Source organism: Centruroides vittatus, unplaced genomic scaffold, assembly GCF_030686945.1.
Source record: "Centruroides vittatus isolate TY-2023 unplaced genomic scaffold, ASM3068694v2 scaffold_944, whole genome shotgun sequence".
Classification (NCBI taxonomy): Eukaryota; Metazoa; Arthropoda; class Arachnida; order Scorpiones; family Buthidae; genus Centruroides; species Centruroides vittatus.
The window spans coordinates 834,468-849,419 of record NW_027122722.1 but is presented as its reverse complement, the minus strand read 5'-3'; the positions used below and the strand labels follow the sequence as shown (position 1 = coordinate 849,419).

The 14,952-nt window shown below is 47.6% G+C and overlaps 1 protein-coding gene and 1 long non-coding RNA gene across 2 annotated transcripts in view; one reads left to right on the top strand and one right to left on the bottom strand.

The window, feature by feature from the left end:
• The window catches only part of LOC136990515 (protein CBFA2T1-like), a 43,083-nt gene extending 32,142 nt beyond the window's left edge, over positions 1–10,941 (bottom strand). The window contains 1 exon segment of the mRNA XM_067288919.1: positions 10,228–10,941. Within this exon segment, the coding sequence (XP_067145020.1) occupies positions 10,228–10,300 (73 nt within the window). The 5' untranslated portion in view covers positions 10,301–10,941.
• LOC136990528 (uncharacterized) overlaps positions 1–14,952 on the top strand; it is an 85,099-nt gene that overhangs the window by 47,021 nt on the left and 23,126 nt on the right. The gene's annotated exons all lie outside the window — the stretch shown is intronic.

Genomic DNA, 14,952 nt, shown 5'->3' with positions numbered 1-14,952 from the left:
CGCTCTCGACGATTCAAATCGCGCGTTTTTACACCGAGAACGAGATAAACGACAGAGGGGAAAGGGCGAAAGATTGCCAAATTAACGGAGGATCCGGTGACGGTGCTACCGGGCCGGGGAAAGCTAGTGTCGAAGGTGGCCACTGGCTCTTGTTAAAAATGGAGCGGAGACGACCCAACGCCGGGCTCCGTCTGGGAAAAATAACAAAAGATTAATTAAAAATATTCGGAAAGGGAATGATTTTATTGGCCAGTGGAGCGAGGCGAGCGAGCTGCCAAATCAATTTTCACCATTAATTTGTAATTTACGATGGATATCGAGAAAAAGAACACCCTCTCTGTGGAAAAATCAAATTTTCCGATCAACGTAATAGCATCCATCCATCACCAGTCGCAACACACGACCATCTGGAAAAAATAACAGCCTGCACGTGCATCCGAACTAAGTCGCCTAGAAAATGCAACAAGATATTTACACTTAAGAAACTCTGATTAAACACGGGACCGGGCGATTCTCGTCGGAAAACAACAACGTTTCGCCGCTCTTCCGGAAAACTTTCGGACCAACCCCGCTCGAAAAACCCAAATTAAGGAACAGCTGCGCTCTCTCCTCTCCTCTCCCTAATTATAACTTTAAAATCATGCTTTTACCCCTATAATATGCAGTACATACATACATATATATATATATATAGTGTGTGTGTATATATATATATATATATATATACACACACATATAGGCTCGTGTTAGAAGCTAGATGGGAATGTCCCAGCTGTACCTATCCATTGTTCCATTTTCGTCGGCCACGTCTTTATCGATTTCTGTGGGCTTTATACCTTTTTTTGTTTTATTTATTCAAATCAATCGGTCTAAACACATTAACGGTAACACTCCGTCCTCTTTAAGAGGCTTCGCTATGAAGATCAAGGTCGGCTCGGAGGCGCTACTCGGCGCCATGCCAGAGTTATACCCCTTTATTAACGCTCCCCCGTTAACGCGTCGACGTAATGCCTCCCGCTTCCTCTTTACCGAAAATTTTCCCGCTTTAAGGTTTGTCCTGCCGGCGTCGGGATAGAAATTCTAGGGACAGGCGCGTTCCTTCTTACCTGCTAAATTTCGGAAGGGGCGAAGAAAACTCGCGACGATTGCCACCCCTTTCGGAGGTGAAAGGCACGCGCACCGGCCGGCAGCAGCTGGTACTCCGCTACTAACGTCGACACGTGACCGCGGTAGTGACGTAATAATCGGTGGCTCCGACCGGCGAGAGCGGGAAAGGCCGGGGAAAAAGTGCCACGCTATTAATCACCCCCTGGAAAAGTGGAGGATCCGAGAAAAACCCGATCCTGCAAGAAGCGGATAAGATGCGGCCGAGAAGAGTCGGAGATCTAGAGTCGGTTCCTCCCGTATTATCAGTTCGCTAGCAGGCCACGTGTTTAATTACACGGTTGGTGTGTGGCTGTGTCTAGAGCAGTACACGGTAGAAAAACGAGCCGGAACATCGCCAATCTTATCTCCCCGCTGCAGTAGCCTGTGGTAGCGTTATTTATATTTCGGTATGTCACGTTGTCTGCGGAAGATACATCGGTGCCACTACTAGACGAACAATAGGCGAGAGAGAGAGAGAGAAGCCGTCGGTAATCGTTTGCCATTTTTTCTCTCCCTCCCCTCTTTTCTCCGAGTTAAAACGTTGCGACCGAAATTCCATCCGTCGTAACGGATTTTCCGATGACTCCTAGCGCGTTACCGACCGACCAAAAGTCGCTTCCACCCACCCGGCAGCGCGCGCGTGCGGTGCGGTGCGTGGCGTGGAGGGACGCTCTTAGCCACCGAGAAACATTTTCTACCCCACGATAAAGAAGCGGAAGCCGGCTAGAGATTTTTCGGACGGGTGGGACCGTCTGGCCCTGATATACCTCCGAGAATAGGAAGCGTTTGCCAAACCCAATCACGCGCTCCTCGCCTAAAGGACCGAATTCCACTCCATCGATTCCGTTTGTCGACTGTCCGGCGGAATGTTTGGCGAAAACAGAAAATGCGGCCATTCGTAAGCGGGGAGGGTTTCTCCCGGGCGACTGACCGCGTGCCCGGTATCCTAACGACCGGACAAACTGCGAATTTCGGGATAAAAGCTAGCGAAATCCACCCCCGCGCTCTGTCTCGCGCGCGACTGGATCCCACGCCACGCTAGACGCAAGAAACGTCGCGAATTTCACTCCCCTAACGGTTTTAGATTAAAATAGGCCGTTACTCGCCGGTTTATTTCCGTCCGGCCGTATGTGGAACACGTGCAGAGTTTGCGATATCCAGGCGCTTTATTCCTCCCCGTCCCGACGAAAATTTTCCGTCTTTTCCCTAAAACCCCTCCCGATTTTTGCCCCTTTTCTCGCTTGCGTGGCCGAGCGAAAGCGAAACTCGTAACGTTTACTCCGACGGGGTAATTCGATGGAAGCGGAGAGCTACAAACGACGCGTCTGCTATAAGTAAAAACACACAAACATCCTCGTATGACATCGATGCTTATACGACAGCTGGGTTAGAGGTAAAGTTACGGAGTGCAGCTGTTTCCGTGTTCGTCAATGGTGTCATATGGTCCTTGCTTAACGTTCTAGAAATTCCCGGCTAAAGATACAATCGAGGGGGCACGACGAGTAAAAGCCCAAACTCCCGATGCCTGTCCGAAAGTTTTATTAATTAGCGTTTAATTTTTGACGGGGTGGAGAATCGATTTTAAAAAGAATCGCTAAACGGAACGAACGGATATTTGTTTTTTCCGAAAATTAAATACCGCGTTAGGAGAACTTACTCCGAACCCCTTAAAGTAGGCGCCTGCCAAATTATCAACCCCGGAGACTTAAAAGGTGGAACACGCCCAGCGGTAGGAGACATTTTTCGAAAGCTGTGACGTAGGGAATTTCGCACGTTTTTTAAAACGTCCATTAAGGGATTTCTCCGGTCGTCGGAAAGAATGGCGGCGAGTTAAAAGAAATATTCCGGAACACACCCCGTAGTTAATCGGAGTGTGAAAATCACAAATGGCAATTGTTGCCGTCATTTCTTTTCACGCCATAACAATATGTTTGTCTCTCCCGGGAAAAAGAATGTTATTAATTGTCGCACGTTATTCTTATGATTATTTTTTCCTGGGAACGTTCCGTCGGCCGACGCGGTAAAGAAATTCGAAAAATTAAAATCGTGGAATATAAACAAACGCGAATAGCGATAAGAAGGGAGAGAGAAGGAATAAAAAAAGAATCCTGACAGAATGCGATTTGGTCTCACGACCATCTGTCGTACGTCTGACGTCACACGGCGACATTAATAACAAAAAACAGCTGCGGCATATCACCTGGTGGCATGGAATGGAACTAAGTAACAGATAACATGACATCCAGCCTAACATTACCATTGATCGGGGAGTCGCGTCGAGCGGGCGAGAGTGGGGCGGGTGGAAGCGACGACGACGGGAGAAGGGTGGAGGTTTTAAAGGGCGCGATCGAACCCGGAACCAGAAGGAGGCGAAGGTGGAAACCTCTAATGAAGGCGAGTGGCAAAAACCTGTTACGGAGACTTGTTGCCGGGCGGGAAGCGAAAGAAGAGTATCGAATCGGCATAAGTCTATTGTCCTTGGCTTTAAAATTGGGGAAATAAAAAGAGACGTTAGCGAGAAGACGACGATAAGGAGAAAAAATGCGAGAAAGTGATAAGAAAAGAATTGTATGGAACGAAGCGTCACCACCATATGACAGGCATCACAATGGCCAGTGTGTATCGCATTAACCCAGCAAGCTCACTTGCAAAACAAACAAATCTGCTAGTGGCTTAGAGAAGAGAGAGAAATTTCTTTACCTCGACTGCTCCACCCTCTCCTCGACAATACCATGCAAATTACATGGTGCAAGGACTGTGAAAAGATATTCTCCTATCGTTCTATGCCGGCGGAGGGGGTGGGATAGCACGCGCGTGGCTGCGACGGATCGGGCCATTAGAAACCGGTGCCGTTGTCAGTTCCAGTTACCACCCTCCAAACAAAAGGACTCGAGCGGGGAATTCGGTGACTGTCAAAACCTACAGGGATTGATTATGAACACGGGACTTGTGACTCGTGCTGCGTTTGACAGCAGACCTCCATTCATTTGCCGCCGGTACTTCAAGCAACTGCTGCACCGCCAGACCTTTCTCTTCCGTCGCTTCAGATCCCAACGCCAGCTGCAAGTGACCGCCAGTTGTGCCCGCTTCGCCGTTCAATGCGCCGCCAGGGGACGAGGGGGGACGCAGCTACTGCTGACTGCACGACTTCGCGTCCTCCAATGACGTGGGAGGTGGGTCGTAGGTAGCGGAATTCGCCTCCGCACCGCCGCGCTTTCTTCCCAAATGCACTCGTCCCCCTTTCTACATCCCATTAAGGTCCCTTATTTTTAACTCCCTTCTCGGACGCCGTCTCTCGCACGTGCTTTTGTCGCGCGCCACCCGACCGATTCCTGCTTTTCGTCCCGTAAGGGCCCGTGGAGGCCGAAATTCGCGGCCCCCGGGGTGTAAAGACTGGGAGGGATCCTCTGACGTCATGCACGGGCGTGGCCGTGGCGGATTCCCGCGTGGAAGAACCGACGCGATTCCTAGTTTGTAAAGCATGCATGGAATACTGGAAGGCGTGTTTTTGGGTCGGATACACAAAGTCAAAATGAATTCGTATTTAAGAAGAACGCTATCGGATGTTTACGAAATTACCATGGGTGCGATAATTTCCGTGTAGGGAATTACCCGAATATCTCCTACATTCTCGTTTTAAATGCTCCCGTGTAAATATTCCGCTTACTACTACCATTAATTTATTGGTAAGATTTTCACGCCATTTCTCCCCGAATTCCCTCGTCTTATCCTTATTCTTTGAAATTTTTTGTATTTCGGTATACAAAATTGTTTGGATAAAATATCCAATGAATTTTCTTGACCGTCTATTCAGATTTTCCCCGTAAAATACTCCCGTTACTAAAAAGATGGGCATTAAATATCTCGAGTGTTTCCTCGTTTGTAGTCTTAATTATTTTCAATATTTTGTAAGAAGTGTGTGGAAATTTCTTTCTGTTATCGAAATTTTCGATCGTTATCCTCGAAATCTTCCTCGACGAATCGTTTGGGTGAAGATTGTCTACCTCCAACTGTAACCAATTCCTCTCCTCGCTCTCCCAATAACGTCACGCTCCTTATTTTTCGTTTTGCCAGAGAGGGACTCGACTCTCCTCAGGATCACCACTCGTCCCGGGGGTCTACCAAACCTCGAAATAAAGAAAAGTATCGGACGGTTGCGGCACTTTTATCGGTTGGATAAAGTAATAGTAAGAGTCGTTGGGGTGACGAGAAGGTGCGAGATTTGTACCTCGATCCGGACCCCCTACCTTTATTACCAGACTGATCCTCCCGTACGTACTGTACAGTAGGGAGATACAGTACAAGTTACTACTTTATAAAATGCCATTAATAGGGATCAAGGCAGAAAATACGGAGTGCACTCCTACGAAATTAGGAGCGAAAGTCCATAGTTTGATAAGTAGAAGAGTGGTCTGGCAATTCGTTTGATATTTTTTCGGTAAGGTCCCGAAAGATTGTCGGAGGTGACGTCAGACCCGCCGTGCGACGCGTCGGAGGTCGTAGACCGACACGTTGAACAATTACTCCGACGTGCGACAATGATTAAAGTTGGCGTGTTACGGTTGTCACGACTTGACCTTAAGAGTTCTCGCACGTGATTTGCTTTTAATAACCAAGCGGAGCGAAACGCCAAAAGTGGGGGGAAGAAGAATAAAATTAAAGCGGAAACGACACCTTTATTTTGTCACAAATCTCTGTCGCCGTTGCTCGGCCATCTGCTCATCGTCACGTTTTACGGGCCACGTGGCTTTCGTTTGCATAAGTTATCGAGACAAGAACAAAGCCAAACTCTAGAATTTTCTTTTTAAAACCTCCATTTTCTATCCGTATATAACTTAAGAAAATGCAATTTCCTAAGCAAACCACTTTTGGTCTGCCTTGGTTAGTTTTTCCTCCCCCTTTCCGAACTTTTTGGAATGGCAGAAGAAGAAAAAGGAGGAGGGAAAAAAGCTGCAGCGGCGAAAGAAGCGACTTCCCTCTAGAAATTCGTATGCAGCAATATCGGAATGGAATTTATTCCCTTTCCCTCTCGGAAAATATTGGTTTTGTTGTATTTAAAAACGCGGAAAAAATATATATTCTTATATATATATATATAATTTGCCAATAAGTCCTCTCTCGGGATTGGCTCTTTTTTTCGGTCGTTCTCTGAAAAAACCAATCCCGTTTTGCACTCGAAAATTAATAAAATAAGGTGCGCTCTTCTTTTAAAAATCCGACTTAGAAAACGACGAATTGAAAAGGTTAAAAATGGAAGAGAGCACCGTTGGAGGTAGTATTTAGTGAGGCAAATCCGAAAACTCCCAAATCAGATCAATCAATGGCAAACAGATAGACCCCGTACCTCGTACCAAGAAAATGCATTACAATGGAAATGTGATTTATCTCTTCTGGAAAATTGTCTGCCCTCCCTCCCTTTCCGAGTCCACCTCCGGAATAACTTTCTCCGGGCATCTATCTCTTCCACTCCCCTGACCCCGACCGACGTCACGTGGTTCTCAACCCACCGTCGGTCGATTTGTCCACCGCCTGCATCACCTTCGCCACCGACTAACGTTGGGAAAAAGTCGGCGGGGCCCTTCTGCCCGTCTTCCCAAACGCGCCCCCCTTAATTGGGCCAAACTCCCACCGTCTCCACTTCGGCGCCGTTACGTCATTCGTGGACGAAACGAAACCCACCCGGCGTAAGCCATCCGTTCCGGCGGAAGGCCCACAAAATCGAGAAACCCTCATACGTCACCGCTTTCCCCCGGGATAATTGTGGGGGTCGACCCTTAACGTCGGCACGCGCCGATAGTAGGAAATTGGTAGGGAGAGGGTGGAAAGAATTTTGCCCATCCCCGACAAATGCGAAAGTTGAGATAGAGTAATGGAAGCAAACTTACCCGAAGGAGAGCAACACCTCGAGGAGGAAGCGGGCGAAAGTTTGACACGAGGTTAAAGAAACACTTCCAAAGGGGAGAGGCGGGTGTCGAGCGTCGGATTCTCTGCACCCGGAACAGTAAACAGACAATTGCACTAAAATAAGCCGGCTTCTGCCCGCAACTCGCGTCAGACGACGGCGACGTACGCTGCTCGTCTGCCGCAGACGGATTCGGACGACTCCTGCTCCTATGGCAGCGCCACCTCCGGCGCGTTTTCCTTTCCTTCGCCTGTCACGTGACCCGGCCGCCGTCCAATGAGCGACGGCGACAAAACTACCTGGGTTAGGATGCCGAGGCCCGAAGGGATGCCGCTCCAGAAAAAATCCCCCCGACGGGAGCAACCGAAAAAAAGGCTCGCCGGCCACCTAGCGGATGATATATTCGAAGGGGAGATGATAAAGAACAGGCCATCATCCTCTCCGCCTCCTCCTCTTCCTTGATTTAATTTGCCATCGAAAGACGATCGTTATCATCCCGGGTTTCGTCTTAACGCAAACTTTTATAAAAATTAAATTCGAGAGGCGCCCCTCGGATATTTTTGCAGAGGTCTCCCGCCGATTCTACTTCCAACGTCCTAAGCGGGTAGAAATGAAGAGAAGGTCATCCTAGCCCACTCCCCGATATAACGCCGTTCCATCTCCCTTGATCCCCGTTATCTCGTATTCTTAACCACGTTTTGCTACCGCTTCGATTCGTGGCCGGGAAGAGCCTCGATAACAAATAACCCCGAAATAATCAATATTATTTTGTATTTAAAGTTGTACGTTTTACGGTTCTTTCCCCTCCTCGTCCGATCTTTTTCTTTATTTTTTTATATTTAAACTTTCCATCTACTCTTTTGGGATTTTTTTTAAATTCGTCATTTCGGCTCGTTCTTAAAAATCGTTTAGTGCCTACTTATCATAGAAATCACCCCGAAAATTCCCTTTATATCCCCAAATCTTTCCCGAAAATTTCGGCTCTAGCCTATTCCCCGATGTAAATACTTATATAAAGAGCAGGAAAATATTTTTCGTTTCTTCCATTTCTCCGTATTTTATGCGATCAGGCGTTTTAAAGAGGTCATGGCGTCGATCGACCGATCCCTTCTTTAAAATTAAACGGGAAATTTAAAGGGGGGCTAACAATAATGCCGTTAAGAGGAGGGGTGGGTAAAAAAGTATCCGTTCGACTCGTTTCCACCTTATCTAATGACGTTATTTCTTGTAGCGTGACGTAATTGAAGCCACAGAAGAGCCTTGAGGGGGGTGAACTAGTTGACAAGTTATTAAATGGTGTTATCACCGCGACTCGAATTCGATTGGGTGCCGTTACAGTCGGGGTAATTACACCGCAGTTACCTGTCGATTGTGTAGCCGGATCAACCCCCAGGGTAATTCGGTGCAGGACCTTTCACGGAGCTTTAGCCCTGGGTCGTGTCAGCTGGCGCGGTTTCTACACGCTCTACGCCTCGTTCCAGGTTTGAAATACTCTACTTGTATCGAGTTATTGGACTCCACTAATAATTTCTACGTTTTGAATTCTTAATTCTGTTCCGAAAGGACGGAGAGTGGCACATTTTTTCCTCCTCCCTTCTAACCCTCAGTTTTGTAATTTTTTGTGCAAAATCCAGCTAGCTTTTATATACGACGGAGGTTCATAGGGGGAAGCGCGATATTACGAATTTTTAAGTTTTCTTTTAGAAACCTGTGTTTATAATTTTCTGTACAAACCCTGGGATATATAAACGCGGCCGACTTCGTTACGCTTTGAGAAACGATTTTTAAGTATTTGGAATTTTAATCGGCGTTATATAGAGGTTGGTAAATTTCCAAGATGCAGAAACTCTTTTTGGAAATTGCGAGAGGTTAGAGGATTTTAAAAATAAAACGGAACGTTGTTTAGTTAACCGAAATTTCAATTAACAGATACGACTCGTTACCGTATAATGTAAATAAAGTGGCATAAGTAGAAGGAGCGGGACTCGATTAATTTTAAAATAAAGCAAATCGCGAAAAGCAAAACGTTTTTCTTCCCCTGGTGTTTGCGCAGCGTATCCTCCTTCGGATATTAAAAGTTTAGAAAACTCCTCTCCGGTAATCCTAGAACCTAATACAGAGTTTATTGGTGCATCCAGATGGTAACTTACTCACCATGTGCTACAGAGGACGTACCTGGAATCGCAGGTGGCACAGGTGTGTCAATACCGAGCTAATGACAGAAAAGAGTCCGAGAACAGATGTGCTAAAAACGTAAGAGAATAGAGCGAATGGTTGCTTCGGAGAAAATGTAAACCGATGGGGAGAGGAACGTTTTAATCAAGATTTTTCTATATCCCGTTATATCCCCTTATAGGTTAGACCTTCTGGGGTCTGGCACGTAAGGAAATCGATCGATTGATCGATCGATCTATCTCGTATCCCTTCTCTTCCCAGCTGCGCCGCTGCATTTTTAATTAAAATTCATAATTAATAGATGGGCGATAAAAATTTTAGGAGTGTCGCGAGTTTAGATGGTCGACGCGACCCGTCGCCGAAAATATAGACGTTAACTGCAAACCCGTTTTTCGCAGCCCCCTATCCGGCGCGTTTACACGAACTTCGATACGGCTACTTATGATCGTTGACCGTATAAACTGTTTATATACAGTAAAACGCCAAATAACACCAGTTTTACATTATTCTTGTCTACATAAATACGAATAAGAGTATTAAATACAGTTCAAAAGTATTGGACACAATTGCATACTACACAAGGGAAAGCCTATACGTGTAAGGTCGTGTGTAATACATCACAAATAAGTAGAATGTTCAATGGGCCTAAGTAGTGGGCATTTCACTTATAATTACGTATTACTTATTAGGCAATACGAATTGTATACAATAGGCACGACACCGACGCCGCTATAGTAAACAGGCAGAAACTTGTTTATATACGTACGTTGGTCAAAGTTAATCGGCGTAAGTGTCTTACGTCGGATATTATAATTATCGCGAGAGACCGATACGTGTCTGTAGTAGTTAGAACGGTGACACTTTCGAATTGGAAGAGGGCCGCAATAACCGGTATAATACAGTAGATTGTATGAAAGGCTACTTCGATAGACACTGAGAATTTAAATTTAGATGGATGGTCTTCACGAATTCGTAAACGAGAGGAAAAAAAAGGACAGACTCACCGTAAGGTTGCATCTCCCGATAGGTGACTTTGGACTCGTAATAGCTTTTGCTAGTAGTCAACAAGCCGTTCATAGCTGCGTTATTCTCCTTTGTTTTCCTTCGTCGACTTTATCCTTGCAAGTACCGAATGGCAGGAATGACGCAGACCAGATCACTTGACGGACGGCCACATGGCTAAGCCGCAACTGTGGTGTGTGCGTGCGTGTATTCCCCGATAGATTGACGCAACTGATTCCGGACCCGACGTACTCCCGACGCGTCACGTGACGAGGTGACGTATCTATGGCACGTGCTTATGACTGGCGAGCGGAGCAGCGGAACACCTGCGATTTTGGGCCCAGCTGTCTAGAGTGGGGGAGACGGGAGCCAACAATGGGACACGTGTTATAGGGAAGAAGTCGGTTCGGTAGTTGTTTTGGGGAAGGTTGTCGGCCATCTGCTATAGAACTCGATGGGGAGGGAACTCGATGACGTCACCGACGTGTAACCGTACGCTTCGCTCGAGTGGTACATAGGGCTAGTTTCTTAGCTCGGTTTCCGTTACGGTTTGTGAATGAAGTTAACAGGAAATTCGTCTAATCCGAGAGAGTGCATCCGGTTCTCGATCGCACTTTACGCCGACTGTTGGCACCTCCCTAGAATACCTCGATTCTCCCGTTAACGTCGAAACAGTACTGGAAAGAGACGTCCGTTTGTCGCGCCGTTGCTTTGTTTGTTTTGTCGAACAGATTTGTTTGTTTTGTCGAACTATTTAACTAAATTTTAGATTCTTCGCCTCTCCTAACGAGACCTGTTAAGAAACGAATGACACATTTAAGGGATAGTCCGTTATAATGTAGCGGACGGGTGCTAGGCTACCGTTTTGATGGGGGGAGGAGGTTCTCCTCTCTCTCCTCTTCGCTAGACCAGCTGGCCTCTGTTCGCAGATGCCCTCCTATCGCAGCTGAAACCGACCCCCCCCCTCTCCTGGCTTCGAATGCGGGGAAGGGGTTTGTGTCGGGAGGAAGAGGGAACCAATTAAACGGCCACGTGCAAATTTTCGACGCAACGGACGCTAACTCGACAGCCCACCGATCAGCTGGCGCAAACTGTTGTCGGTTCTTGTAGGTAAGAGGGTTGATGACACGTGACGCTAATTCGAATGGAGGGTTACCGTTCTGGTAGGTGTTAGCCGGGTTCCAGGCTACGCCGCCCTCTAAACACTCTGTTTTTTTTCCACGCGATTCGGCATTTTCCGGGGGCCCCTCCCGACAATAGGTAAGTCCGCCGGAAGCACCCTTTCCAGATGTCGAACACGTTTTAACAAATCACTATCCCATTCATAAACGGACCCTCTACTACGTTGCGCCCCTTCCAGACGAGTTTTATTTTATTTTATTTATTTATTTATTTTTTTTTTTTTTTTGCTGAAGGTAATCGGTTGGTCGAAAGTAATCGCGCTAAACGGACCCTTAAACGGATCGATTGAACCAATTGCGCAGTTGTCTAGTTAGTGTAGTTAGAGCAATTGATCGGCAATAATTCGAAGAGAAAAAATTGGGTCTTTTTTAAAGGATCTGATCGACCGCGGGAGGACTTCCCGCGCATTTTGAAGGTGGCAAAAGCCTGGAGTCTCTCTCGTGACGATAAATTCTCTGGGCAACGTCGCACCTCCTTTTCCTCAACCGTTTAAACTTTCCTTCTCTAACTTTCGCTTGTGCAAAGAGAAACGCATTGTTGCTATTGTGGTGTTAACAACTTCGTCTTCGACTCGACTTGAACACGTTTTTGTTGCCGACGGTCACCACCGCATCACTAAACAATACTGTGCAGTCGCTGGGAATTATTTATCGTCACTTCGTTTTGAAATTATTCCCATTTATTAATACGGTTAGTGTATGTTGTGTGGTCTCTCCTCATACCTATGGCCAATTGCCACCGTAAACGATTAAGTTATAGGTGATGTGGCATCCATCTGGGTGTAGATAAACGTTGCATTTCGTAAGACAAAAAACAAACCGTGACGGACGGCCGGCGGTATCCGTCCCCTCTTCCCTTATCGATTTCATTAATAGCACCGTCACTCTACTAGAACTGATAACGTAAGCACTAATTGAAAGAGAAAGTAACGATGACGGGGACAAAACGCGTAAATCTCGGTGGAGATGTACCGTCGTAACGGTAATAGGCGCCGTTATAAGACGCGTAACGGCTTAAAGCGAAAGTTGTTACGGGGGTAAGACGAGTCTTTCTTCTTCGATAGTTGCGGCTCGCCACGCCGAGTTGTATAACATATCTGGCGCGCGCGTGGCTACGGCAGCGCCCACCGCGGCGGCGGGATCCCCAAACAAATTTATGTCTTACGGGAAAGAGAAGAAGGGAAAATGACGTAGCGATGGGCAATAAACGTTGGCGTGACAGTTTTACGGTAGTAGAGCGTCACGTTTGTAGTCGACACTCGGGACTTTTTTCTCACTGTCCCGCTCCTCCCGCTCTCCCCCGGACGGCCGGTCGGAAGCGGATGGCAGTCTAATGAAGCCACATAATGGCTGCCATACATCGTGGCCACAGCTGCAGCCAACGCCCCCAGCTGCTGGGATTAATTAAACCGCTCTCGGAACACGGCACCGCGAAAAAGAAGCGAAGAAAAAGGCGCCGGAAACAAAGAAGCGGCTGTTTGGTAGCCGGAGTAAACCACTCCTTCTCTCTAGCATTTTTTTCTCCTCTTCTTTCTCTTCCTCTTCCGACGCGTCGGGGGTCGGCGCGCGTAGCGCCATCTATCGGATCCGGAACTCGTCTTTTCCGCGCGACCATTTATCGCACGCGCCGCGCCAGGGAGGTTAGTTTCGGACAGGCCCGGTAGTCTCTTCGGCCTTCCGGTTGCCGGTACGCGCGCGCTACCGAATCACGCCAAGGGGAGCGGGGCGCGACACGCGCTACTCCTTAATTTAAACGCTGCTTCGTAGGTAATTACCGGCGCCGCAACCGGGCAAGAAGGGAGGAAAGCTAGACTTAGGAAAAAGCGGGTAACAGACGGTATCCAGATGGTGGTCGCGACACGTGTGCAGCACACGAGCACAATCGAGCGAGACAAACTGCAGAGATGCATGCATTACGAAGATGCTCCTCTTCCCATAGGATCCAAGACGTGTTCTTTCTCTTTCTTTCTCTCTCTCTCGCTCTCTGCCTCTTCGCCAGCTGCCGGCTCCCTTTCCCCCTCAATAAAAAAAAGAATTCATTTATATATATTGTGGATTAACTCGGAATTAACTTGGAATTTTTATTCCCTTTCCGTCCTCCGCCTTATTTCTGCTGGCTGCTCACGTGACTGGTTGGGAACTGGCAAGTCTCCACACCGGAAACGATGACTGGAGGAGGAATGGCGGTAGTTCCTTGGCTTCCTAGCCGGTGACCTTTAGGGCGCGTAACCCGGTGCACTTGAAACGACGTGCAGACCTTTTCATTGGCGAGTCTTCCTCCGGGGACGGGAAACGAGGCGCAGCGGGTGAGACGGCTAATGAGGGAAATGCCGCTGACAGCCAAAGGGTAGAGGGTCGCCGCCCCGCCGAAGAAAAATGTCTTCCTCCGCCAGACGGATGCCTTTGGCCGGCCGTCACGTGATAGTTCCTCCACCGTTTGTTATCGTTCGGGCATGGGAATTCTTTTCGTCACGTGACGAGCAGTACAGGTCGGATGTTGCGACTCTTCCTTAATGCCGACGATTTCTTAGGCCCTCCGCACCGCGCCGGTTGTTAGGTATACGGCGATTGCATTGTTCCGTATCAAAATTCCGATGGCGACTCGAGTTATTCTTGTTAAAAACTCGATTAATAAAATTCGGGGTTGGCTCGGGGGAAACGGAGGAAAAATTTGTCTGATTTATGTGGAAAGGATTATATAAATTTGGAATCTCCAAGGATAACGGATCTGATTTTAAGCTTGTTGTGTTGGATCCATTTCTCTGATGATCGGGCGTCCGGAGACCACCTGCTACCATCTTCTCTTTCTAAATAAACAAGACCCCGACTGCTGTAAGCGAAAGCTTTACCGGCCTCTCTTTGATGACTTCTATTTTTCTGGATAAGTTGTCAATAGTCTTCCTGATCCTCCAGAATGGCGCAGTCACGTGATTTGAGAACGGTCGTGTGTATATTTATAAGTTGGACGTAAACTCGGTCGCTTCCGTAGACCGAGATAAGAGAGAACTGCCATCCGGACGGACCACGTGACCCATATCTGGTACCGCGTGCTAGTTTATTGGTGAAGACGTCGGAGGAAGTGTCGGATCTCTTCGTATTGCCGGGCAGTTGCCGGGTGGGAAGTCGAAGCATATTCGTTACAATCGGTCGCCGGCGAATGGCCAAGACTAGTATTTTGCCCCAAGTGCGAATCACACGACTTTGTAAAGTGGCAGGCGGAAGAAGAGAAATTAAGAAAAGGAACCGAGTTTTTCCCTGCTAGTTTCTAACTAATAATAGCCGGAATTTTCGCTTCCGTTAGAGGATGTAGGTGTTTTCCGGAGCAACAACGACGGTAGGTGGGAGATCGTACCACCTGGACAATCTCATAGGGAGATACCTGTGCCCACCTCTAGGCAGGTGCTCGCTTTTCGAAGGGAAATATCACACGTCGACTTCCTTTACGGCATCTCCCGCAAACAAGACTGCTGCCAAAGAACCACGCATTCCACTCCGCAATACCGAATCGCGTGATTTCCTCCTAACTATTCGCTGGTTTACGAGACC